Source organism: Asterias rubens, chromosome 1 (assembly GCF_902459465.1).
Source record: "Asterias rubens chromosome 1, eAstRub1.3, whole genome shotgun sequence".
In the NCBI taxonomy this organism is placed as follows: Eukaryota; Metazoa; Echinodermata; class Asteroidea; order Forcipulatida; family Asteriidae; genus Asterias; species Asterias rubens.
Genome location: NC_047062.1, coordinates 26,428,748 through 26,453,941, shown reverse-complemented (window position 1 = coordinate 26,453,941; position 25,194 = coordinate 26,428,748). Strand labels below are relative to the sequence as shown.

The window sequence follows — 25,194 nt, the reverse complement described above, 5'->3', positions numbered from 1 at the left end:
TCCCCTGAAGAAAACAACCCCCATAAAATGAGGGTAATTTATTCCTGTATGTGATGGTGTAAACTGTCTGCCATCTTTAGTCTCCATCAGCATCAGGCTGGAAAGAGGGGACCATTGTTGAATGGAATTCCCAGAACTCTGACTCACCAATGAAAAAGATGTGGAAAAATTGTCCCGCCGTCAGCGTGTATACACTGGGCTGATTATATAGAGCAAAGTGTTTGTGTTATAGTTATCTATATTTATACAGAAACATGTTTAGGGCCCAATGGGTGACTTTATGGTTTCAAGTAACTCATACATGAGACTTTGTTCTGAAATTACATTGATTGCCTCCAGGCCTGATACTTCATGGAGGCAACAAAGGCCTTGGCCTCAATGCCCCGTTGTCATTGCCTTGGTGCCCTTAAAATGCACAGTAGAAATTTACAATTGCATCATAGGGTGCCTTTTACCATGGAGGAGCTCGAACGAAGGGACTTCAAAAGCCGAACCCGTGGTACCGCGGTCGTTTAACGGTCGCTTGCGTGTGCGCACTTGATTCTTCACGCAACTGTGGTGTCGTATGTCGTATGGATATAATAAAGAAAAAAATAACTTTTTTGAGACCTGATACATTTTTTGTACGCTTGTGCCCTCCAAATCGAAAAACACAATTGAATACCAACCACCCTCGTGTGCTAGTACCCACCGCTAGTGACAGGAAAGTCGCTAAAAATGAAAAAAGAAAAATGCTATGATATTTCCATGAAAACACCACAAACGGTAACTGAAGAAGTCAATCACAACTCACCTTCTACACTTCCGATTTTCATGTGAAAAAAAAAAACCAAGTGCACTTTGTACCAGGTGCGCATCCATGAAAGAAAAAAAAAAAAACACTGCATATGCAGAAACTGTGTACTTTTGCAATTCTTGTCTCCAATAATTCATCTTTGCACGCAGGCAACGGTGCAGAGTGGCGGTATCACTCCTTCTGTACAAAGAGATCTAATCCCGCTCGTTAATCGGCCGTCCTAGGCTACTGGAGGTCTCCTATCTTTTCCCACTGGTCAGACAGGGCCATTGTCAGGGTTTTCTTTTGTTACTCTGCGGTTGGGCGGGTCGTTCGAACTCCTTCTCTTCCTTCCTCCATGCTTTTACTAAGGAGAAAATGCCGAGGTGCCCTTGCCCTTTCAAAAACGAAACATACAGGCCTGGGCCACATTGTTTGTATGATTCCCTGATTAGAATCAATGTGACTCTGATGATGTTTCAGTGATGAGTTTAAGTTCAGAAGTGGACCGTTCTGTTCGCAAATATGTAAATGTGCATGTAAGTAACCTGTGTAATGTACAGACTGGCTCCAACGATTGCCAGAAGCGCATCTAGGAATTACATTGAGTCTCAAGGTCCTCCTAATTATCAGCTTCTGTCATAAGAATTATGACTATGAATTATGAAATAAGTGATTTGGGTAAAATAACACACAAACGCACGTATGTCAGCTATGAAGATTGAAGTAGTCAAAACCTTGTACATGTACATGCAGCAGATGAACGCGCTTTTGACATACAGTATTGACTTGCAAAGGAACCAAGTGCTTTACATTTTATAGCAAGTTTGGGCAGTCTAATTTAGACAGTTGTAGCTTTGTAAAATGCAGTGAACACTTCAACATCATGAATGTTTACAAAATACAAGCACATGTACATGAAATTTCTGCAGATAATGAATGTATATTGCAGGGTTAAAGAAAGGTCAGACAACTTAATTGGCATTATTCAGATCAGGATTTTTCATTGCAGGGTTTTTAATTGATCTGTCTTTGCTTTCAAATTGTTTTACCATCAATTGGAATGCAAGGTTCCAGCTTCAACCCTCTAGACCATAAAGAGACTTTGTACATCATGCCCATGGGCAATATAATAACATTCGTGTATTCAATCCAATGTACATGTAGCTCTTCTAAAACTTATGTGTCTCTACTGTCGCCACATTAAGCATTTTCTCCCTAAACAATCTTTAAGTCATGCAGACCCATGTCACTAAACAGTTAGCACCAGTCCACAGTAACAGCTTAGATTCATCTTTCAGATAATAAAGCAATCCCCACAAATTTCTGGTATTAATTATGGTGTTAGGAATAGATGGTGCATGCTTAGTAAACACACAATCTTGCTAAGCCCGATTCATACTTCCTATGAATGAGGATACAAAATAAATTTGACGTCACACCTTTGTTTTTCACTGCGAATGTTTTGCATGAGATTTGAGCACAGCGCAGCTCAACTCATGCGAATTGGTTGTTGCAAATCTGTGACGTCAATTTTATATCGCATTTGCATTTGCAGGAAGTATAAACACGGCTTCAGAGTAATAGGAAGTGACAATAGTACTGTAGATTCTGCAGGTTGTCACTCCTCACAATTAGCACAGACTACTTACCTGTACACTGACGACAGCTACTTAAATAAAGCATCTTGACTAAGCAATGCTCAGAATAAAAACAACGGCTCAAGAAAGTACCGATACGACGTGGCTTGGTTATAAAAAGTCTTTGACTGCTATTTGAGTGATGTATTTGCAAGCTTAGCTGTTGGAGAAGACTGTAGAGTATCCAGCCTTGTCACCAATGATTGTGACTCTATAGTTTGTTGCTTTTTTGAGACAAGACATTTTTGATTAACATTAGTTGAATTACATTTTAGAAAAGAGAACTCTTGCCTATGTTTCACAAACAAAAAAGAGTAAGCATTTAATAGAAATAGTAGCTGATGTTCGTAGTTTTGCTACATGTAGCTTACGATGTACATGCACCACAGCAGAAAATCCAAAAATATACTCAGTCAAATTACATACTGTGCATTTGTACTTTAATGAAACAAAGAAATCCTCTCAGTCTGGTTGACCAAAAATGGAAATGTTGAATCTTTACTTTTTCTATAAGACTGTTCACCTTTCCTATGGATAGCTTGTACAAATACACCTTTGAATTACCTGCTGCTGGAAATCTTCTTCTATACATTACTCATGATATTAATGTAACATTTTTCTGTCTTCTCTCATAGAAAAAAGTATTCCAAAAGAGAAGTATCTGCCGCCATTACGACCAACCTCACTCCTTTCTGAGCCACCAGATATTCCTGATCGTCCAACATCAGCAAGCATCAGAGATCATCTACAAAACATCCTGGATGAGAACAGAACAATTGAGGAGGTAGAGATGAGGCCTAAGCCTCCAGTCAGGAACAGGAAGAGTCCAGACGACTCTCATGTCTCAGCCTTAATCCAAGTCCATGAGGAGTTTATTAAACAGGGCGAGGACAGACCCTTAAGGGATGAGACGTTCCAGTGTGCAGCTTGCGAGAGGCGGATGAAGCTCCAAGACTCTTGGATGTCTGACAATGACATGAATGAGGAGGCAAACAACACATGGCCACGCAGGCAGCCTCTCCACGCTTATGACTTCACCAAACAGCACAGCTATGATGAGAACGGACACACGGACTCCGCTCCCAATGACTTTGATCGCCATCGGGACATTATCGTGCATTGTGAATACTGTGGGCATGACGGGGTACCAGTGCATGTAGTCACTGAGGATGACGATGCAACTAATTTACCACCGCCAGATCAGTTCCTAGGAAGCCAGCAATCACTTATGTCCATTTCAGATAGTTCTCTTGCCCTACATGCCCCTCCACCTACCCCTGCCTCTCCCAATACAGGAGGCGGGAAAAGTCTTGCCCAAAGTTTAACTCTCGCCAGCGAAAATGCCATGACTCTCAATAATAACAAGGAATCCCTTACATCACACTCTGTGAAAGTACCAGGTACCCTAGAAGCATTAGCTGACTCAGTATCAGCAACAGCTGATGTTCTCCAGCAATCCTCCAACAGGAATAACAACCAAACTCCATCGCAGAATGAAGCAATCGCTGACCTCTCTTCAGACTCTCTGAAAGACGTATCCTCATTGCAAATGGACACCGGGACGACGGCAGATGAGGATGACGAAGATGACGTCTTCCTCAAGGAAGGATTTGCTCTGGAGTCGAGAAACAGCGACTATGCTGATCTCTTCCAAGAGGAGATTGAGAAACAGAAATCACCCAATAAATCCGAAAGCAAATATCAGAGTTTAACTTCCTTCAATACCAAGGTAATCCTAGGGAAAGATGATGACGACTATGACGAACCTCCGGATGATTTTTTCAGTATGGATAGTCCTGAAGAGTCCTCTAAGTCAGTGAGTAAGGTTGCTGAGAAGAACAAACTGACTCCACCTCCTCCTCCACTACACAAGATGCCATCTTGGGTGAGTATTTATGGGTCGTGCTGCAGGCACAGCAGCCCTATGGGCTGGTTTTCCACTGCATTGTATCATCTTAATTATAACAGGCATGATATTGTTTGTACTTTGGTTTGATTTCCAATTGTTTTTTTCCCTTGGAAAATTCAGAAAAATTGCAATTGAATATCCTGAAAGGCTCAAATTTCATGCCTGTTGCAAATCATTCCATCTTAGAAATCACATATTTATTATTATTATTATTATTATTATTATTATTATTATTATTATTATTATTATTATTATTATTATTATTATTTTTTTTTTGGGGGGGAGGGGTCTTTATTTTGATCTTTCATTGTTCAATAAATACACCATTCAAACCAACCCCTAAACCTTTTCAAAAGTGCCAATCCTGTGCAAGTGCAACAACAAAATTTGTTTATAGTTTGTCAATTTGATATTTTCTAAAATTGAAATATAGCAACGGTAATTTGTTGGTGTTCAAATACTATTCTCTCAACCTAGACAGTTTTGAGGCGAAACTGTTTCTCTGGAGATTTGGTTCTGGTATGAACTTTATACTTAGTGAGTATTCAAGCGGCAACTATATACTTTTCCCAACAATCTGTAATTTGCCTTTTTCAACTATACTAATTATAATGAAAAAATGTCTCACTAACTAAACAAAGTTAATAAACATTCATCCATTTTTATCTCTGATATATTCTAGCGTCTTTCTGGTTCTAAAGGTTTCCTATTTTTAACCATGACACTAAATATTGTTAAATTTAGTTATTATAAACAAAGAATGCACCTGGTTTTTTTTTGCAGACTACACGAGGCAGCCTTTCTTATCCTAAAAGTGAAATATTGTATGTGCATAAAAATAGTTATGACAATGTTTCAAGGCATTTAATAGGAACTTTGACGCAAATCATTCACATCAATAATCTCTACCCTAATATCTCTTCCTTACAATATATATAGGCGACTTTAGTCAACTACACTCATACCCCTTCTTCCTTACCATAGGTGACTTAAGTCGACTGCACTCATACCCCTTCTTCCTTACCATAGGTGACTTTAGTCGACTGCACTCATACCCCTTCTTCCTTACTATAGGTGACTTAAGTCGACTGCACTCATACCCCTCTGCCTTACCATAGGTGACTTAAGTCGACTGCACTCATACCCCTTCTTCCTTACCATAGGTTACTTAAGTCGACTGCACTCATACCCCTTCTTCCTTACCATAGGTTACTTAAGTCGACTGCACTCATACCCCTTCTTCCTTACCATAGGTGACTTAAGTCGACTGCACTCATACCCCTCTGCCTTACCATAGGTGACTTAAGTCGACTGCACTCATACCCCTTCTTCCTTACCATAGGTTACTTAAGTCGACTGCACTCATACCCCTTCTTCCTTACCATAGGTTACTTAAGTCGACTGCACTCATACCCCTTCTTCCTTACCATAAGTGACTTAAGTCGACTGCACTCATACCCCTTCTTCCTTACATAGGTTACTTAAGTCGACTGCACTCATACCCCTCTCCCTTACCATAGGTGACTTAAGTCGACTGCACTCATACCCCTTCTTCCTTACCATAGGTTACTTAAGTCGACTGCACTCATACCCCTTCTTCCTTACCATAAGTGACTTAAGTCGACTGCACTCATACCCCTTCTTCCTTACATAGGTTACTTAAGTCGACTGCACTCATACCCCTCTCCCTTACCATAGGTGACTTAAGTCGACTACACTCATACCCCTTCTTCCTTACCATAGGTTACTTAAGTCGACTGCACTCATACCCCTTCTTCCTTACCATAGGTGACTTTAGTCGACTGCACTCATACCCCTTCTTCCTTACATAGGTTACTTAAGTCGACTGCACTCATACCCCTTCTTCCTTACCATAGGTGACTTAAGTCGACTGCACTCATACCCCTCTGCCTTACCATAGGTGACTTAGGTCGACTGCACTCATACCCCGTCCTCCTTACCATAGGTGACTTATATCGACTGCACTCATACCCCTTCTTCCTTACATAGGTTACTTAAATACTGCACTCATACCCCTTCTTCCTTACTATAGGTGACTTAAGTCGACTGCACTCATACCCCTTCTTCCTTACTATAGGTGACTTAAGTCGACTGCACTCATACCCCTCTCCCTTACCATTGGTGACTTTAGTCCACTGCACTCATACCCCCTCTTCCTTACCACAGGTGAATTTAGTCGACTGCACTCATACCCCACCTTCCTTACATAGGTTACTTAAATACTGCACTCATACCCCGTCTTCCTTACCATAGGTGACTTTAGTCGACTGCACTCATACCCCCCTCTTCCTTAACATAGGTGACTTTAGTCCACTGCACTCATACCCCCCTCTTCCTTAGCATTGGTGACTTTAGTCCACTGCACTCATACCCCCTCTTCCTTAGCATTGGTGACTTTAGTCCACTGCACTCATACCCCCTCTCCCTTACCATTGGTGACTTTAGTCCACTGCACTCATACCCCCTCTCCCTTACCATAGGTGACTTTAGTCGACTGCACTCATACCCCCTCTTCCTTACCATTGGTGACTTTAGTCCACTGCACTCATACCCCCTCTCCCTTACCATAGGTGACTTTAGTCCACTGCACTCATACCCCCCTCTCCCTTACCATAGGTGACTTTAGTCCACTGCACTCATACCCCCTCTTTCTTACCATAGGTGAATTTAGTCGACTGCACTCATACCCCCTCTTCCTTACCATAGGTGAATTTAGTCGACTGCACTCATACCCCCTCTTTCTTACCATAGGTGACTTAAGTCGACTGCACTCATGCCCCCTCTTCCTCACCATACATGTAGGTGACTTTAGTCGACCACACTCATGCCCCCTCTTCCTCACCATACATGTAGGTGACTTAGTCGACCACACTCATGCCCCCTCTTCCTCACCATACATGTATGTAGGTGACTTCAGTCTACTGCACTCATACCCCCTCTTCCTTTTCATATGTAGGTGACTTTAGTCGACTGCACTCATACCCCCTCTTCTTTTCCATAGGTGACTTTAGTCGACTGCACTTATACATCTGTACTCCTCTTCCTTTCTTTGGTGCATTAGTCGACTTCACTCATACCCCCTCTTCTTTACCATAGGTGACTTTAGTCGACTGCACTTATACATCTGTACTTCTCTTCCTTTCTTTGGTGCATTAGTCGACTGCACTCATACCCTCTCTTTCTTTTCATATGTACATGTAGGTGACTTTAGTCGACCACACTCATGCCCCCTCTTCCTCACCATACATGTAGGTGACTTTAGTCGACCACACTCATGCCCCCTCTTCCTCACCATACATGTAGGTGACTTTAGTCGACCACACTCATGCCCCCTCTTCCTCACCATACATGTAGGTGACTTTAGTCGACCACACTCATGCCCCCTCTTCCTTTTCATATGTAGGTGACTTTAGTCGACTGAACTCATACCCCCTCTTTCTTACCATAGGTGACTTAAGTCGACTGCACTCATGCCCCCTCTTCCTCACCATACATGTAGGTGACTTTAGTCGACCACACTCATGCCCCCTCTTCCTCACCATACATGTAGGTGACTTAAGTCGACCACACTCATGCCCCCTCTTCCTCACCATACATGTAGGTGACTTTAGTCGACCACACTCATGCCCCCTCTTTCTTACCATACATGTAGGTGACTTTATTCGACAACACTCATTTTGACCAATTTGACCAACCGTACAGGATAAAATGTCGCTGTCAGATAGCCTTTGTTTTGATCAATCAGCTTATTATTGTACATCGCTTGTTTCATGTTTGTATCAGGAGAATCGGATTTACACCATTGCTGACCGTGGAATGACGATATCATCTAGTGTCAACAACATGGCAAGCCCATCTAAAAGTAAGTCCAATCAGTCAAGGTTAACCTTTTGAGGGACCGGGTGGGGGTAGTAATTAACAGGTTGCAGGTTTTGAGTTACACATAGATCCTTGAGGACATGGTCCTACCTTGCTCTGGCCTTGGCCTTGTGCCCTTTAATAAGTTTCCTAAAGCCGTAAGATTTTCCAATGGAAGTGCCCTTTTTCAAAATGAAAAAGGCCTTGCCCTGTTAAACATGAAATTCCAAGCCTGAGATTATGTCCTTGAGTGGAATATGGGGCTATTTGGATAAAACTGCTAAGCGCACATTTTTGGGGGAAGGGGAAACAATCGTTGCAATTAAATCTTTAGAACAATTTGTCAAGTAACCAAAGTAGTGTCAACGTTTTATGCTTATAGTTTTGGGCGTCTTTTTCCAAGCCACTCATAATGTGAAACTTGTAGGCAGTTTTACTTTGCAGGACTTGCATTCAGATAAAGGTCCCTGGAAGAAAGTGGGGGAAATTGTGCCTTCATAATGCAAAGCGATGTTTCATATGAGGCTTTCAGGGTCAATTAGTTGTACAAATTGTATGCAAGAAACATTGTAAGATTTCACTCATTCAGGAACCACATGTCACAACAGGTCAAGTTTGAGGCATCTATTTGCAATCACTCACAATCTATCAAAGTATCCATGAATCATAAAATGTCTTTGAACTCCTACCATACCAAAGCCAACCTTGAGCATGCTCATATCAATTTCTCTGGCTTTGCTCCATCAGTAATGTTTAGCCAAAAACGTCTTGTTTGTGCGGGGAGTTTGAGATGGTGGGGGGGGGGGGGGTGGGTATGTAGTGTTTTAGGTGATGAAAGCAGAGGAAACCTTTCATTTTAGCAGGATGTCGTTAAAAAAGCACCTCAGCTGATAAGAAAAAAAGCTATCCGTAAACATTTTAGCCGCTGGAGTGAGAGTTGAGCACGGTTCTCATGGGAGTTTGACAATTATCAGCACTTAATGAAGGTCTGATTTTTGCAGAAAAGGGAAGTGGAATTTCGAAGAATGCCGTTGTTGTTTTCGGCTCTGTCAGTGTGAATTTCTTCCTGGAAATACTTAATTACGTTAATTGCGGCCGGTCACGTGGGTTGGACTGAGGGCCATGGGATTCTTAGAGTGGGGTCTTTATATTTTGGGGAGGTTGTTCTCAAGTTGGAGTGCGTCTTAAATTTTGTCTCAAAAGGTAAGATTTTATACAATTAATTGCTACATTTCTTTGAAGATTTTTGAAGGTAGAGCACTTCGATGAAGAAGTCATGTTTACGCGCTAGCTGTAAAATCTTACATTTTGTAATTTCTGTATCCAAATCAACTAAGCTAACTTGTTACTAATCTCATAATATATTTTCGGAGTTGCGTAAAGGCTTCAAAAAAATTGTTTTTTTATTTAACATTTTCTTCTTTCAGTTTCAGGAGGCAGGGAAGTTGTGTTGTGCATGATTTTCATAAATTTGAAAGTATTTCCCCAAAGATGTGGGATATAACCATTTATTATTAACAGTGTTCTGTTACAAACTCTCAATTTTGTCCCTCTGCAGCCTGCCCTGCCCCCATTTGCCAGTCTTGGGAAGGGTCAAGCACTGCAGCCATGTACAAAGACATGGCAGTACCGGTTTATACCACTCTTCGAGGGGTAAGTATTAAACTTGCAGTGGAAGTCAAAACGCACTTTGGTTTCTGTTTTGCCCAACAATTTATTTTGTTCACAATCTATGTTTTAGGAACTTTGTTAATTGCAAACATTTTTATTAAGAAGAAATTCAAGAGAGATATTAAATTTAAATCTTATGTTTTTTCCTTCATCAAGTGCATTGAAGTATCTGTGCTCCAAAGAATATCATGTCCATAGTATATATATCTTTTTGACACTAAGGTATGTTTCATTTATAACTGTGGTTGGTAATGGCTTTTGAAATCGGCCAACAGCAAGTCATTACTCTTGAGACCCATTTAATGAAAATATAGTTTCTGGGGATTATAATTTCCAAGATGATAAGATGTATTCTTCCGCCCCTCTAACAGCACGCCGATCAAATTCGCAGCACGCCATTCAGCGGGGACTCTTCAGATTCGTCCGACGAAGAACACTCGGGGTCCAAACTCTCGCAATCCATCCAGTCGTCTGGGTCTATTGGCAGGAGGCCATCGACTTCAGGGTCACCGGCTAAGAGTAGCAAGACGAGTAGTGTCACAAGTGGCTTTATTGGTAGCCCGTCCAGGAAACTCATTGTTGCTACTGGAATGCCGCCAACCCCAACACTAGGCCAGAAAAGAGGTAACCAACCGAATCAAACCTTTCTCCATCTGCTTTTTTCCTTGTTAAAAAAAAAGTTCTTCTTACACTCACTTCTACATTTAAGGGGACATCCACAGCAAAAAAAAAAAAAATGCTGGGCTTGATTACACAAAGCAATAAAATTCATTGTAAGACAAATTGCCAGTGTTACCATCATAGTGATTTGTCTTAGCAACTACGATTGATTTGCAGCTAAGATCAATCTTAGCTCTTTGAGTTGCTCCTAATAAACTTTGGTGACAAGTATCGCTCCGAAACCTACTACAAGAGCCAGTTAGAGTCTTTTAAGTGAGGTTAACAACACAAGAAATGGATAAAGAACATCAGAAACAGACTTTTCTACAAGTATTTTTCATGTTTTCACTGCAGCCTTTCTCCAAACTTCCACAAAGGTTGCTGTTTTTCATTAAGTAAAATGGTGAAACGGTCAATGATGGAGAGTGGTGGCTTTACCCCGCCCATAAGGGTGTGTCCACTACACCTGACATCTGTGCCAAATGTTCAGTCCCCAGGTACTACCTGTATCCCTTCCACTACACTACTTAAGGCAGTGTAGTTTCAACTCAAGCCTGCCACTGTATCACCCACAACTGAATCAATACAGGTATTAGGTTAACAGAGTGGTAGCGCTTCCTGGCTCCAATCCAACTCCAAACCTGAGATCGGTTTGTGGAGTGAATTTTCACTCTTAAGCAGGGATTTCCCATCTAGAGATTTTCCAAGAGGATGTTATTTCATCTCATAAACCAAAATAGATAATAATAGCAACTTTGCTAAGACTTACTTTGCGGAAGGATTGTTGTGTTTGTGACTCAACTCATGGTGTTGTTTGTAAACGTAGGGGTTTCAGCTCAGTCTGGTAGCTCTGAGGCGGATTATGCCATCCCACCTGATGCAGTCTCATGCAGTGATAGTACAAACTCTGATGAGCCGGAACCTAAACTACTCAAGACATGTGCTGCATTCACTGCTGAGAACGTACGCAAGGTAAGCTCCTATCAATATGTATGACATGCAAATGTCCTTAAAATAATGATGATGCATTCGTGTATAGTATGTACATGTAAATCTCTTGTGTACTGTTGGTGATAATCTGCTTTTGTCATGGAATGGAATGGTACAGAGTTTGTGACAACTTTTTTGTTTTCAACATTATATAAATAATAAAGAAATTCCAAAGAAGCAAGTGCCAGCACCTTAACAATCCTGCATAGTGTAGTCTCATCTTTATGACTATGAACCGTTAGAAGTGTTCAATTTTTACCATAACATCCAGTAAAGACCTCCCATGTAAACTGCCCGTTGCGATGACATTTTCATAGGTTTGTTGTATCCTTTGCATCTGCTAGTTGATTGCAAAGAAATAACCTTCATAAAACCACCATTTTTACACTAAAAATTTACATAGCTCATCAACCTCCCTGTTCAATATTTGCTCTGTGCTTTCTAGTTAAGGAGAAAATATTATGCATTGAAGTATTTTGTTGAAAGTTACGTTGTTTGATTGGTTGTCATGCATAGTTTGTGGAAATACTGCACATAGAGTGAATTTGTGCATGATATGCATCTACTGTATAAACCTAAAGGCTGCACTTTACCAACCATCAGAGTTAAAAATGCATGCAAGAGGTATCAAATGACCAATATGTCTTAAGCCCAGCTTCATAGCGCTGCTTAAGCACAAAATCTAGCTAAGCACAACAACATTATGCTTACCAGCCAAAATACAATGTGCGATTTGTGACTAGTATCCTGGTACTTTCTGCTAAGCAGTGAATTTTTAAGCAATATTTTCTGCTTTAGCAGCTCTATAAATTTGAGCTCAGTATAATCTGACTTCTTCTTTGAATCTGTTTGGATCAGATGCAATGAAAGCATAATGTACATCTCACGATTGTCCACCCGCTGAATAATTTTTTTTTGTTCGTACGTGCTTTTCATAGCAACATCCCATGTGTTACGTGTACACAATATCAAACCAAGGATGCCCTCAGTTAGTTAAACCACTTGAATCGTTGTTTTGTGAAAGTCTTGAGTGTTTAAACGGGTAGACATGCTCACTCAACCCACACAGTAGATCAATCAGTGCAAGAAATCTACCCCCTCAAGCAGAGACATCTACTTAGTTCACACAACGGTCCGAGGTGCGCCACCATTACGTACCCCCAAGAGATTACAACTGCAGATCTAGTTTCCATACAGTGTTGGATTATTAAGAAAGCCTTGGAGCTACATGTATATGTGGTAATAGGTGCGCAGATGGTTGGGAGAGCAAGATGACAATGAAGCAGAGAAGGGGGTTGCCTTTATGGTGGATGCTACACAGGTCCTTATCTTGAAGATCTGTAATCTGTAATCTGTAATTAATGTACATTTATTTTCCATGTCGACAATAACAATTAAGCATACAGTAGAAAACAAATATCGATGAGTATAATAATGGGGAGGGATGCCAGCCGTCGATTTCACCAAACTCTTCCTAACTTAGGATTAATCTTAGGACTTAGGACGAGTTAAATTCCGTATCCAAATACGTAGGACGCATTGAACCCATCCTAAGTTAGGACGGGTTACCCGTCCTAACTCAAGTTAGGATTAATCCTAGAGTTTCGTGAAATCGGCTGCAGATAACTTAACAGTAATACAATGTATAGAAATTTGAAGATAATAACTATACAGAAATTAACGTACTAGTCAACAGGCAGGGAAAAAGTTTAGGCATAATGCTTTTGTATATTTCCCTGAGACAGACAAGGACTTGGCTGACAAGGACAAACAAACAAAAGCAACCAAAAACAGAACAAAGAAACAAAAAACAAACAATGACTCGGACCAGACTAATCAATCAAAATAATTATCAACACCACAGTCTTTGTACAATTAGTGTATGTACTAGTTATCTACAAATACATATTCAAGAGGTGCTGTTTCAATTTCTTTGAGAATGAATTAAGTGAACGAGATCGCTAGCAAGCTGATGATAATCATAAATCAGAATAATATCAGGTTTTCTTGCAAGGTGCGTAGCTACGTTTTTGAAGTAAGAGATGTACTCCTTTTAGCACCTCGTAGTGGCTTACAAGGTGCTGTGGTGAAATATGCTGCCGATCAGACCAGGAACACAAGGGTGAACCCCTTCTCTTTTCGATAAGTGCACTGGGTTCTTTTATGTACATTACACAGCAGGACTTATGGCTTCTCCGGACCAAAATACGCAGCAATTTGAGCATAGAGTCTGCTTTAGCGTTCTAAAAATAATAACATACATTTTTGAAAAAATCAAATTTTTGTGAAGGCTAATAAAATTCTTGCAGAGTCATGTCTAAGGCCCGTCAAAATAGCAAACAGCTTTGACAAGTTGGAGAGTTATCTGTAGTACTACACCCTCTCCACACAAATCCGTAATGGTACCCAAACTGTACTCATCTCACTGTTGTTGCTAGTAGAAGAATTGATATTGAGGTTATCTGGACAGACCCTTCAAGTTGTCCTGACAGCAAGGATCCGGCACAGTGTTCATGCTTCCTTAAATAAATCCTGACTACATCCCATGCACATTGGAGGAAGCTGGAATTATATGTCAATACTTGATAGATATATAGGCTGCAACAGGAAACGCTTGACATTCATCCACTTGTACTGCATGGAATGTTATTCAGTTTGACACAAACATGAACCACGTGTTCACGACCAAGTCCCATCCTGTTTTCTTTTTTTTTTCCTTTTTTCGGAAAATACTCTTTTTATACTCCGACGTGCTGCTATTTTTTAACTTTGACTTTTTTTGGTGGGTACTCCACATGTTGGCAATAACCCACACAAGGAATCAGGCAATTTGCGCAGGGTGAAACTCAGCTACCCCGTGGGGAGTCGGTGTTTCCTTTAGCATGGTAATTCACTTGATGTGTTTCTGTTTGCTCAAAACCCTCCTTGGGAAGTTATTCATTGATGCTCAAATCAAAGCCAGAAAAAATTGCTTGTAAAACAATGATTGGTAGGGACCTGAAAGCCTGGACCATTTATTGATTGAAAGCTCGGTATCTGCTGAGCCTAGTGGCCTAGGACAATGCAGGCTGCCATCGATGGTACTACTGATTACTCCAGAGACGTTGTGGGGACTTGTCTAATGTGCACCCTGTTCATCCGCATTGCTAGTCTCAGCGATGCACAGGTTTGACTGACTTTTTCCAAATTGCATTTTGCATCCGTCCGAAGCAGGTTTTGTCAACAATTAGTCTCATTTCATCAGAGAATTGAAACTTCACTGATGTGGTCGGAGTGGCGCCCCATTGAGGGGTACCAGACTCATTGTATACAGTCCAAAAAATGAGTCATTGTAAACATGCGTTGATTGATTGACCTTGATTCCGTACGCAATTTCCAAGCACTCTCCTCATAGAAAAATCAATGCATTACATTGATACCTCTTACAATCTTATGTGTCATTTCGACTGTAATGATTCATTAGCAGTCGGAAAAAGGAATTGAAAAAATAAACACTTGCGATAGGACTTTTTGCTGCGAGCCAAATGTTCTTTATATGTTGATACATTTTGAATATGTTTTCATGACGGATGCAGTGAACTCTTTAGGAAACTTTGCTCAATATATTTGAGTTGCAAATCACTATTGTCATCGTAATCATTCTCCTTTCTTAGGTTTATTCTACTACTTAATATTTGAACAGTAGATTCCATTCTGGGCCCAATTTCATAGAGCTGCTAAGCGACTGATTTTGTGCTTACTGCGCGATTTCCATTTCATAGCACTGCTTACCGTAAGCACACAAACAGGCATGCTAACCCTCCGATGCTTACCTGCTTACTGCACAAAAATTAGTGACATAACAATATAAATCCATTGTGAACATGCAAGATGGCCGCCTAATTGTCTTATTAACCTGTGAAATATGTTAACATCATAGCAAATTTGTTCTGCGACAGTAAGCACAACTATTTGCTTGCCGTTAAGCAGTGATGAAATTTGGCCCTGTGCAGTGAATGACAACCTCCGAATTTCATTATGAAGAAGCTAATTTGGAGAGTGGGATTTTTCGGTTGTTCCATCCATGTTATTTTTGCATCCCTCTTCTGGGCCCAATTTCATAGAGCTGCTTAAGCAGGAAATATTGCTTTAAAAAATTCTGCCTAGCCAAAATAATCAGAATACCAGTCACAGATTGTACACGTTGGCCATGGTGTTTTGGCTGGTAACCTTGTTTTGGTAAGCATAATTATGTTGTGCTCAGCTACTTTTGTGCTTAACAGCTCTATGAAATTTGGCCACGTTGTTTGGAATCTATGTTCATGCTGTCATTTGCACTGTACACCCAGTTTGCCAACTTTTTTTGCTTTCAGTTTATTTTTTCTGTTACTCTTTCGTAAAGCCACATGTTACAACAAAACAAAAGCATTCTATAAATATGCTGTGCCTTGGAATAGTTGTATGTGAATGGAGGTATATACATGTACATGTACAGTGCAGCATCCCAATGTAAAATTAGAAAGGGGGTGCTTTAAAACTGCAGCAACCTTTTCTTGATATTCTTACAGTAAAAATGTGTATTCGCTAAGAATGAAATCAGAGAATATCAAATCCCTTCCAATAACCATGACATGGACTGTTTGCAAAGTGAAACTTTCCAGTGCTTAATGAATTTATGTTCTTAACGGCATTATGAAATGTTTTGAAGGTAATTGATTTGTTATTTCTGTTTTTGTGAATTGAACAGGGCCCTCTGGAAAAGAGTGGTTGGCTGACCAAATTTGGTGGAAGGATGAAGAGCTGGAAAAGACGATGGTTTGTGCTTAGAGATGGAGAGCTCTGCTACTATAAATCAATGGTGAGAAACCTTTACAATAGCTCCATTCACACGAGAGCAATTTGGCAAAGGTCCCTTGATAAATTGTAACAAGGTTTTACAATTTTACAAAACATGAAAAGACAATAATTTTTGTAGTGTCCAAGATTCCTTGTAAAATCTTGTCCAATATTGCTACGTTTTGTTGGAGGTCTTGTACTGTAAGAGCCTAAAGATTTGACCCTGGTCATTGTACTTTTAACCTTGTACTTAATTAAGGGAATCAATGTGTGGTGAAGAGGGTTTCAACTAGTGGTTAAATCCCAACGAGGCCTGGTTCTTGATAATTTTACCGAGACGAAGTCGAGGTATAAACACTGGTCATTATCAACGGTTTAAACACCCCCATATGATGCGCTCTCCACCAATAGGAATAGCGAAACTGTCTGAGGTATTTATCAATCATAAATATGAAGGAGAGTAAAAACCGTCTGTTGAGGGTTGATTAATATTTGACATCATTACTAATTGTAACGTGTATAATGCCTATAATTAGTCCCTGATGATGACCTTTAAGCCAGCCTTGACTGACTTAGTGTGGGGATCAATGGATGGCCTCATGGGGATACAGATTTTCTAGCCCTTGGGGACTGAGGAAGGGTAATCAGTGCTCATTAAATACTGCTCATTCAATCTGTTTTTCTCCCATTTTAGGGAGTGTCCATGCGTGAAGGTTGGGTCAAACTTGGGGCGTTATATGCAAAGCCACAGTGTTTTTTGCTGTAAAGTCGTTTAATTACACTTGCCGTTTGTATACATTTTATAAAGCAAGGGGTGAGCCTTTTATCTTCAGGAAAAGTGTATTGTGTTCTACGGCTTTAAGTCCCATCCGTAGGATGAAGCAATTATGGTCAAGTGTATTGCTCAAGGAGACAAGTGCCAGAACCTGGACCGGAACCCACACTCTGACAACACCATATAGCTTGAGATACATGCTTGAGCCAAGTGCACCAGACCGCTCGGCCATGACACTCTGTGCCTGTGCCGTATATTTTGAACATATTCAGAGTTATTTTTGTTTGAGGCAGACAAGGATAACACTTTCCTGCATCAAGTAAGCTTTTAACTGTTTAATCTTAACACTAGGATAGGATCCTTCACCATACGGTAACTCAACCTCTGATAAGGTTGCCATGCTTGGATTTATGTCAAGCATGCGCAACTCAATAGCAGCATACGGTAGTGAACTCTTTTTAATTTGCGCTCTAACCTAGAGGAAGGACTTAGAAGGATTTGGAGTAGTTAGCGCTAATGTAGCTTAAAGTGTACGGTCATCCTAAAACAGACCAAGCAGTGGCCGGAACAAATTAACCAGACGTAGTCTGTTGACCTTTGAGTGACATCCTGTTTTTGAAACCCCCACCTCTCTGTCTCCCCTCCACTTCTCTCTCCAGAATGACTCCAGTAGAAAGCCTCGCGGTAGAATCCCTCTGGACACGCTGAGTAAGATCTCTCGCTCAGAGGGCTCGCTGACCTTTGAACTTGTCACTACCAAGAGGACATACTACTTGACGGCCGGGTCATCCGCCATCATGGAAGAGTGGATCACAGGTATTGTAGCTTTGACTTTGATTTTGAGAATGTATGGGCAACCTTGACAAGAATTAGCAATCTGTGGATAAAACCAGGGCCCATTTTCATAAAACATGTAATCACAAAAATTTGCTGAGCATGAAATTTCTTCCTTGATAAAAACAGGATTACCAACCAAATTTATGTGTGATTTTCAGGATAAGCAAACAACAGCTGAATACCAGTAACAAGCAATATGCAACAATTAGAAATTTGGTTGGTAATCTTATTTTTATCAAGAAAGAAATTTCATTCTAAGCAAATTGTTGTGCTAACATGCTTTATGAAATTTGGCCCAGGTTGTTCGGGTGGCCGTAGTGGTAATGTATCTTTCCTCACCTTTTGCCTCTAGAACCCTGGGCACTATGTGAATTTGGTTTTCAGTCCATACCATACCTGACTGCGTGGGTTTTCTCTGGATCTCTGGGGTTTCTTCTGAAGTTTTATTTCTGTGCACAGTTGTGCTACAACACACAACCCATGCTGTTGAATGGTTTCAAATGGTTATTTTACTGGAAAATGTACCCCGGGTTTGCTTGTCATAATAAATCAGTTCATATATAAGCATTAGATGTGTAATTTAACGGTTGTTTTATTCTACTGTGTGTGTGTGTGTGTACTTAGTGTTGAACAATGTCTTATGTCGGCACAACACACGGGCCATTGTAGAGAAGGGAAGTGATGAAGGCAAGTCTACTATGGAAGGCTGGTTGACCAAAGTCAAGAATGGTCACTCCAAGATGTGTTGGTGTGTCCTTGCTCATAAGAAGTTCTGCTACTTCAAGAAACAAGGAGAAAAGGTAGTTTTAAGATGCTCACCCCTGTAAAACATGTTAATCCTTTAGACTAAATTGAACGTCACTGAGTGATGTATATGAGCACTATATAAGAAGCCATAATGAAATTAAATTATGAATGTTTACTTTGGGATAAATAACAATACAATGCAAGTTATTGCTCAACATCAATGTGTAATAAGGCACTATGTTCTTCATATTGGACGCTTGTGGCTATAAATAGCATTTGTTATAAAAAAGACTCTGGTTGGAAAGTTTTTTTAAAGTGGCATATAATGATTCCCACAAATATCCTGGTGGTTTCCTTCTACTTCATGAACTATTACGATTCTCCATTTTGTGGAACAAAACAATCATTTTTTCTCCAAAAGGCAAAGTAAAAGAAAAACCACACAACTTTGAGGTATATCTGTGTGTACCGTTACATTCTACTTTTAAAACACCTTTCCAACCATATCCATTTCATAACAACTGCTTTTTGTAGCCCAAAGCGCCCAATCTGAAGGCAAAGTATCCCTTCAAGTTAATTTTGCTCATTTACGCTAACGACCCCAATCATGCAATTAATTGACAATCATGTCTTTTGTTCTAGGTACCCATGGGATCCATTGAGATGAACGAAGCATCAGTAGAAGAAGTTGACCATTCACAGAACTCTGATGATGAAGGGGATGGCAAGACAGACTGTCAGTATTCATTGTGTGTAACACCAGCTAAACGGCCAATCCAACAGAGCCCGACGTATCTCATATTCACAAGTAAAGAAGATAAGGTAGGCTTGCATCTCTTTATATCATCATCCTCTTAAAGGAACGTTACAGAATTGGTAAGAAACGAAAATCATAAAGATCACAGACTTACATCAAACTTACATGGCCTATCGATGATGATAGTAGAAAACATTCCTTGAAATATTTCTGTCTGAATTGTCATATTTGATGAGAAATAACTTATCTAGTTTCGCGTTGGGAGTTTATCGCTCAGTGAGCGTTTTTTTTTTCTTTTTTTTTTTTTTTTTGCATCGATGTCATGCAAAATATGTAATCGGTTTTTCACTATTTTCCCATGACCCAGTTGGCTGATCGCTCTCAAACTTCTCCAGGTTTGTCAGTTTATGTATGTGGTGGATTACATTAAGTGCTTACACTGCCAGCAAATGTTTTGTAGCAAAACCAATTTTGTATTCTTCCTTTAAGTGGGGAAGGCACATATTTTGTGAAATACACAATACTTACAGTCCTACAGTTGTCTGGAATTACTTTATAGCCCTTAAAAGTAGAAATGATTGCTCTGTGTGTATAGACATTCACCACGTGATCTACTGCATGCTGGCATATAGTACATCTATCAGTCAAAACTATGTGGTACAAATGTAGATATTGAATGGTTAGATAAGAGGAGGGTTGAATTTGTACTGTGTAGATACATTCATTCCATGATATTCTGGGGCAGGCTGGCATAGTGCATTTCATTCAAAACTAAACGGTTAGGTACATGTAGTAGGAGGGTTGACTGTGTACTATGTAGAAACATTCATTCCATGATATGATTCAAAACCGTGTGGATGATATTGAATGGTCAGACCGTAGGAGAGTTGACTGTGTACCTTCCCCACTTGATGTCTATTAAAGGCTGACAAATTGCATATCCTTCAAAACTGTGTAGAAGATAATGAATGATCAGAGAGTACAACTGTAGGAGGGTTAAACTCTGTTATTAATTTTCATAGTAATTAAGGTGTGTGTTGTTGCCCACAGGATAACTGGTTATATCATCTGCTAGTAGCATCAGGAGGAGGTAACTCTGAAACAGGCACAGAGTTTGAAAAGCTTATCTCTAGATTAATGGTAACGGATGGAGACCCTAGCAGCTCCTGCTGGAAACACCCTATGCTGTGTTACAACAAGGAGAGTATAGAGAAACCATTAACAACATTGCCCTCTGAACCACTCAAGAAAGAAGCAGTCAAACTAGGAAAGGTCAGTGTCAGGTTGAATTTCTGTCACTAGATGTGTTACCATTGAGATGTTGTTAAGTCACTGTTAATAAGGCACAGGGAAAACTGGATTTGTAGATCTCTTGAATGGTTTAGTGTCAGAATCTGTAAATTGGGTGAACAGAGATGTTGATGACACATGTAGTTCGGCCAATTTCATAATGAAGCCCAGAGTGGGGAAAAACAAATGAGAATGTAGGGGGCGCTTTGCAAATTAGGATTTAACCATAATTAAACGGGGGTGTTCTACTATGTACACCTGGCCGTAACTGATGTATTGATTGCACCGGAACAAAACCCTTGCTTGAACTCCTACAGCAATTGAGAAGTATCATTAATAATTTGGAATACTTTCGCTTCAAGAAGAAGCCGACCGTGGATTAAATTGTCTCATAAATGTGTATGGACAGTACTTAGTATTTTAAAAGATAAACCTATAGACGATGTGACCTATGTTTACATTCAAACCGCCCTCTGTTGAAAAAACACTGTATACGTCATGTTTCGCCGGGCAAAAAGACGCGTAGTCATGGTAAGATTGCACACACTTTCGAGCTGCCTGCCAAAACACAAAGGTTTTGCCCGGCGGTATGCGCGCGTATCGTCAGAGGTCACATCGCTTTACTTTCTATTCAATAGTAAAGATTAAGTTTCTACAACTGTTCTAGTATGCAAACCTTGTTGCAGAAATGGTAAAAAGTGATTGCAAATAGATTGTGTTTTTGTCAATGAGCTTCTGGCACTGATATTTTGTTGTTGTAAATGTTTATTTTGACACATTATCTTTCTGTAGTCGTGCAATCTCTTCATCACAGTCCAGATGGACACTCTCGCTATCGACTATCACATCAGCTTAGCCCAGAATGCATTGCAGACGTGCCTCTCTCATCCCGAGCTTCAGAATGAGATGTATTGTCAACTCATCAAACAGACGACAAGGTGCCTACCTGGCTCATCATCATCATCTAGTATACAGGTAACCATAGCAACCTAGAAGCCAACAATAGAAAAGACTAGTTTGGAGTGGTTTGAAAATGTATGCTTAGTTGCCAGCTTTGAAATACTAATCCAGTGTTGCCCTTCTTGAAACACATACATGTACTTGGCTGTTATGATTGCTTTGAACCAATAACGAAACAAAACTTGATTAGTCCATTCACTTTCATTGCTATTTGCAAGCTTGTTAACAGACTGTTCATAATCCAACCTGGTTCATACATGTACTTAGCGTGGAAGCATATGCTAAGCAAACTTTCTTGATGCAACTCGTCATCATGCAGTGTTTTTCCTACCTTTGAAGTATGAACCGGGTTTTAGACAACTGCTCATTGATTGGAGTACATGTAACATTGTGGAGAAATAATCTTGTGCTGTGCAAATGAATTAGCCATTTGTGAATTACATTTGAATGATGTATGGTACATAACCTTGTTTGCTCACAAATTAATGCTCAACTTAAATCCCCTTAGACTAAATCCATTAGTACCATGTCACAGGTTATTATAGAGGTAAGCTTTTGCATAGTTACATATACGAGACTGCGAACACTTGTACGCAATTCTCAATGAAACTTGTGGCACAAGGGTACTTTTAGGTGCTGATCTGGAAGTTGTGATGCAAAAGCTTGCCCCTTATTGTGTGACTTACAACAGTGGATGTAGTCTGTGGAATTCCGATTAAGCATTCAGCTGTGACTGAGCAGACATCATGTAAATTGAACTCACAAATGACTTCCTCACCATATCATATCTTATTGCAACGCTTTCTTATATTGCAGAGTTTCAAGGAAAAACCTATTGTTTCATGATTCATTGCGATGCAGTCAGTGGTAATATAACAACTGTCAGACTGTAACCAAGAGTCTTCTTAACAGAAAATCTCTTAAGATAGCTTATGTGAGACTGTGAAATAGAAACTCGACAGATACACCTGTATCTTGTTATATGCAAGCTTACAGTAATGAACATCATTTAAATTGTAGATTTCATTATTGCATTGGTCAAGTATTCAAATGATAAGTATTTAGGGAAGTATGACAATCTGTTATGAAATGCCTTATTTATTGCATTGGTCAAGTATTCAAATGATAAGTATTTAGGGAAGTATGGCAAAAAATGGGAAGTATGTTATGAAATGCCTTATTTATTGCATTGGTCAAGTATTCAAATGATAAGTATTTAGGGAAGTATGGCAAAAAATGGGAAGTATGTTATGAAATGCCTTTCAGATAACTTTTTTATCAGATTGTGGGAAAGGGGGCACAGAAATACTTCCGTCCAAACTTCATTTGAATACTGGATTTATCTGACTTCCATTTTAATGTAAACGATGTTGACCTGATCCCAAAAGGCTTGATTCATGAACCCTACCCCATTGCAGTTGCCTGCATATTACAATTGAACCCTGACCCATTGACCTTTGATCCATTGACCTCAAGCCCTGCATGCCTGGTTTGCTGTGTTTGTTTGGCTGCTTTGTTTTGCTTTCGTTAAACTTTGCTTTTTTTTGTCATAATTTGCACCATGCTTTTCTTGCATGCAACTGGTTGACTTTATTGTTGCAGTTTTGTTTGTTTGTTTGTTTGTTTGTTGGCGTAACTGTGTGTTTGTTTTTGCTCTAATTCACCTTATTTTTTGTTTTTGGATGACTGGAAACTAACCATTGAATTCTTCTTAAAGCGGTTAGCTTGTTTCCATCTCTTAGTATGGCACAGCGTGCTTGCAAATCAAAATAGATTGACAGGTAGTCAAACATTTGCACTAATACGATGTCAATTCAATTGAAACTAACCAAATATTACAATAATATTGAAACAAATTTATATATATAAAAAATGAGAATGTTTAAGTGTTTTATTACACATACAGCATTGTTCTTTGGACTAGTATCAAGTTGTACCAAATATTCCTTAAATGTTGTACAGACAGCCTTAAATTTGTCAGCGTTTAAAATCACGATTGTTGCACTTCAGTTCTGAAAGAAAAAAATAAGAGACAAATCATTGTCGAGAACAGAGTTATTTTTGCGGCCAGTGAGTAACATTGAAACAATCAATGGCTAAATATATTCAGTTATCATTCAAGCTTATATTTTACTCCTCTGCTTCATTTTATTTTGCTTATTATTTGTTTTTGTTGTGTCATTTCTTGGTTATTTTTATTTTCGTCAATGTTGTCACCACCTCCTCCAACACGGCTCATCATCCCACGACGCCCACCAAATAAAACACCAAACCACACCCCCAAAACACTGCCCTGAACCACAGTCCCTGTTTTGTGGTAACTTCTCCTGGTTTGGGTGCGACGCCCAGGTGTCGCGTTCTTCATCCATGACTGATCTGACCTCTGAACCCGTCCAGGTCAGTAGCCACGACACGTACCTGGTCATGCAGGCATGGCAGCTCTTGGCGATGTGCTGTGTGCTGTTCCTGCCTCAGCAGAAGTATCTCTGGTTTCTCAAGGCGCATCTATGTCGACATGCTGGCACAAAGTGAGTATCACCTTAAATCATTTACAAATAATCCTCTGATTTTGCTAAAGTTTGATGAATTTGGTACTGCACAGTTACAAATACCTTTGTTATCAAAGAGTTGGGTGTGGAATTTCTTTATAGCTACCCGGCTAAATCAATCACAAGAACCATCTCTATCGTTACAGGTACCCTTTTTCCCCTGGGTGGAGAGAAGCAATTATAGTTAAATGTTAGTGTCTTGCTCAGGGACACAAGTTTCACGACTGGGACTGGAACCTACTCTCTGCTGAAAAGAAACACCAGAGCTTGAGTTCCCCATACCTCTTAATAGCTAAATAGCTCAATTTAATCTTATGTATTGCATTGGGATGGTAAACACTTGTTAGTGAATTCCAGTTATTTAATTGCTTTCCACAGGAATGACATTGGCAAGTATGCTCTGTTCTGTCAGAGGTCATTGGAACGTACCATTCACAAAGGAGGGAGGGAAGCCAAGCCATCTCGCCTGGAGGCGTTGTCTATTTTACAGAGACACCCATATCACCATTCCTTCCCCATCAGTATGCCTGTCCACTCCATGAATGGGAACTACCAGGTAAGGGTCACTTGGCTGTAAACCTTCATTCATAAATACCTCAGACAGTTTCGCTTTTCCTATTGGTGGAGAGCGCGTCACGTGGGGGTGTTTAAATGGTTGATAATGACCAGCTGGGGCTGTTTATAACCGGTTGTTTTCGGATACCTTTGTGCGGGTTGGCTTACAGCTTCGTTCCCAGGGGTTATCGATCTCACCGTGCCATTTTAGCTCATAGATACGAGGATGCATTACTATGCACTCAAACAAATATCCGAAAACTGTCTCATAAAAATGCAACACTCGTTCAGAGCTGAAGGACGTCGGAAAACAGAATTTTTTTTGCAGAGTTTCCTACTTTATGACGTCTTTCTACCAAATGGCATTTATGATTGGGAATAAAAG

General features: G+C 40.0%; 1 protein-coding gene across 3 annotated transcripts in view; it reads left to right on the top strand.

The window, feature by feature from the left end:
- LOC117296879 (pleckstrin homology domain-containing family H member 1-like) overlaps positions 1-25,194 on the top strand; it is a 92,428-nt gene that overhangs the window by 52,739 nt on the left and 14,495 nt on the right. The window contains exons 7-19 of one of the 3 annotated variants that reach the window (XM_033779997.1): positions 3,051-4,300; positions 8,129-8,207; positions 9,762-9,856; positions 10,246-10,498; positions 11,361-11,506; positions 16,251-16,361; positions 17,774-17,930; positions 18,576-18,751; positions 19,341-19,520; positions 20,506-20,727; positions 21,538-21,720; positions 24,103-24,233; positions 24,633-24,810. In XM_033779997.1, coding sequence (XP_033635888.1) covers positions 3,051-4,300; positions 8,129-8,207; positions 9,762-9,856; positions 10,246-10,498; positions 11,361-11,506; positions 16,251-16,361; positions 17,774-17,930; positions 18,576-18,751; positions 19,341-19,520; positions 20,506-20,727; positions 21,538-21,720; positions 24,103-24,233; positions 24,633-24,810 — 3,161 coding nt within the window. Of the gene's footprint in view, positions 1-3,050; positions 4,301-8,128; positions 8,208-9,761; positions 9,857-10,245; positions 10,499-11,360; positions 11,507-16,250; positions 16,362-17,773; positions 17,931-18,575; positions 18,752-19,340; positions 19,521-20,505; positions 20,728-21,537; positions 21,721-24,009; positions 24,234-24,632; positions 24,811-25,194 lie in introns of all 3 variants that reach the window. The other 2 variants (XM_033779989.1, XM_033779980.1) reach the window with 2 other exon arrangements.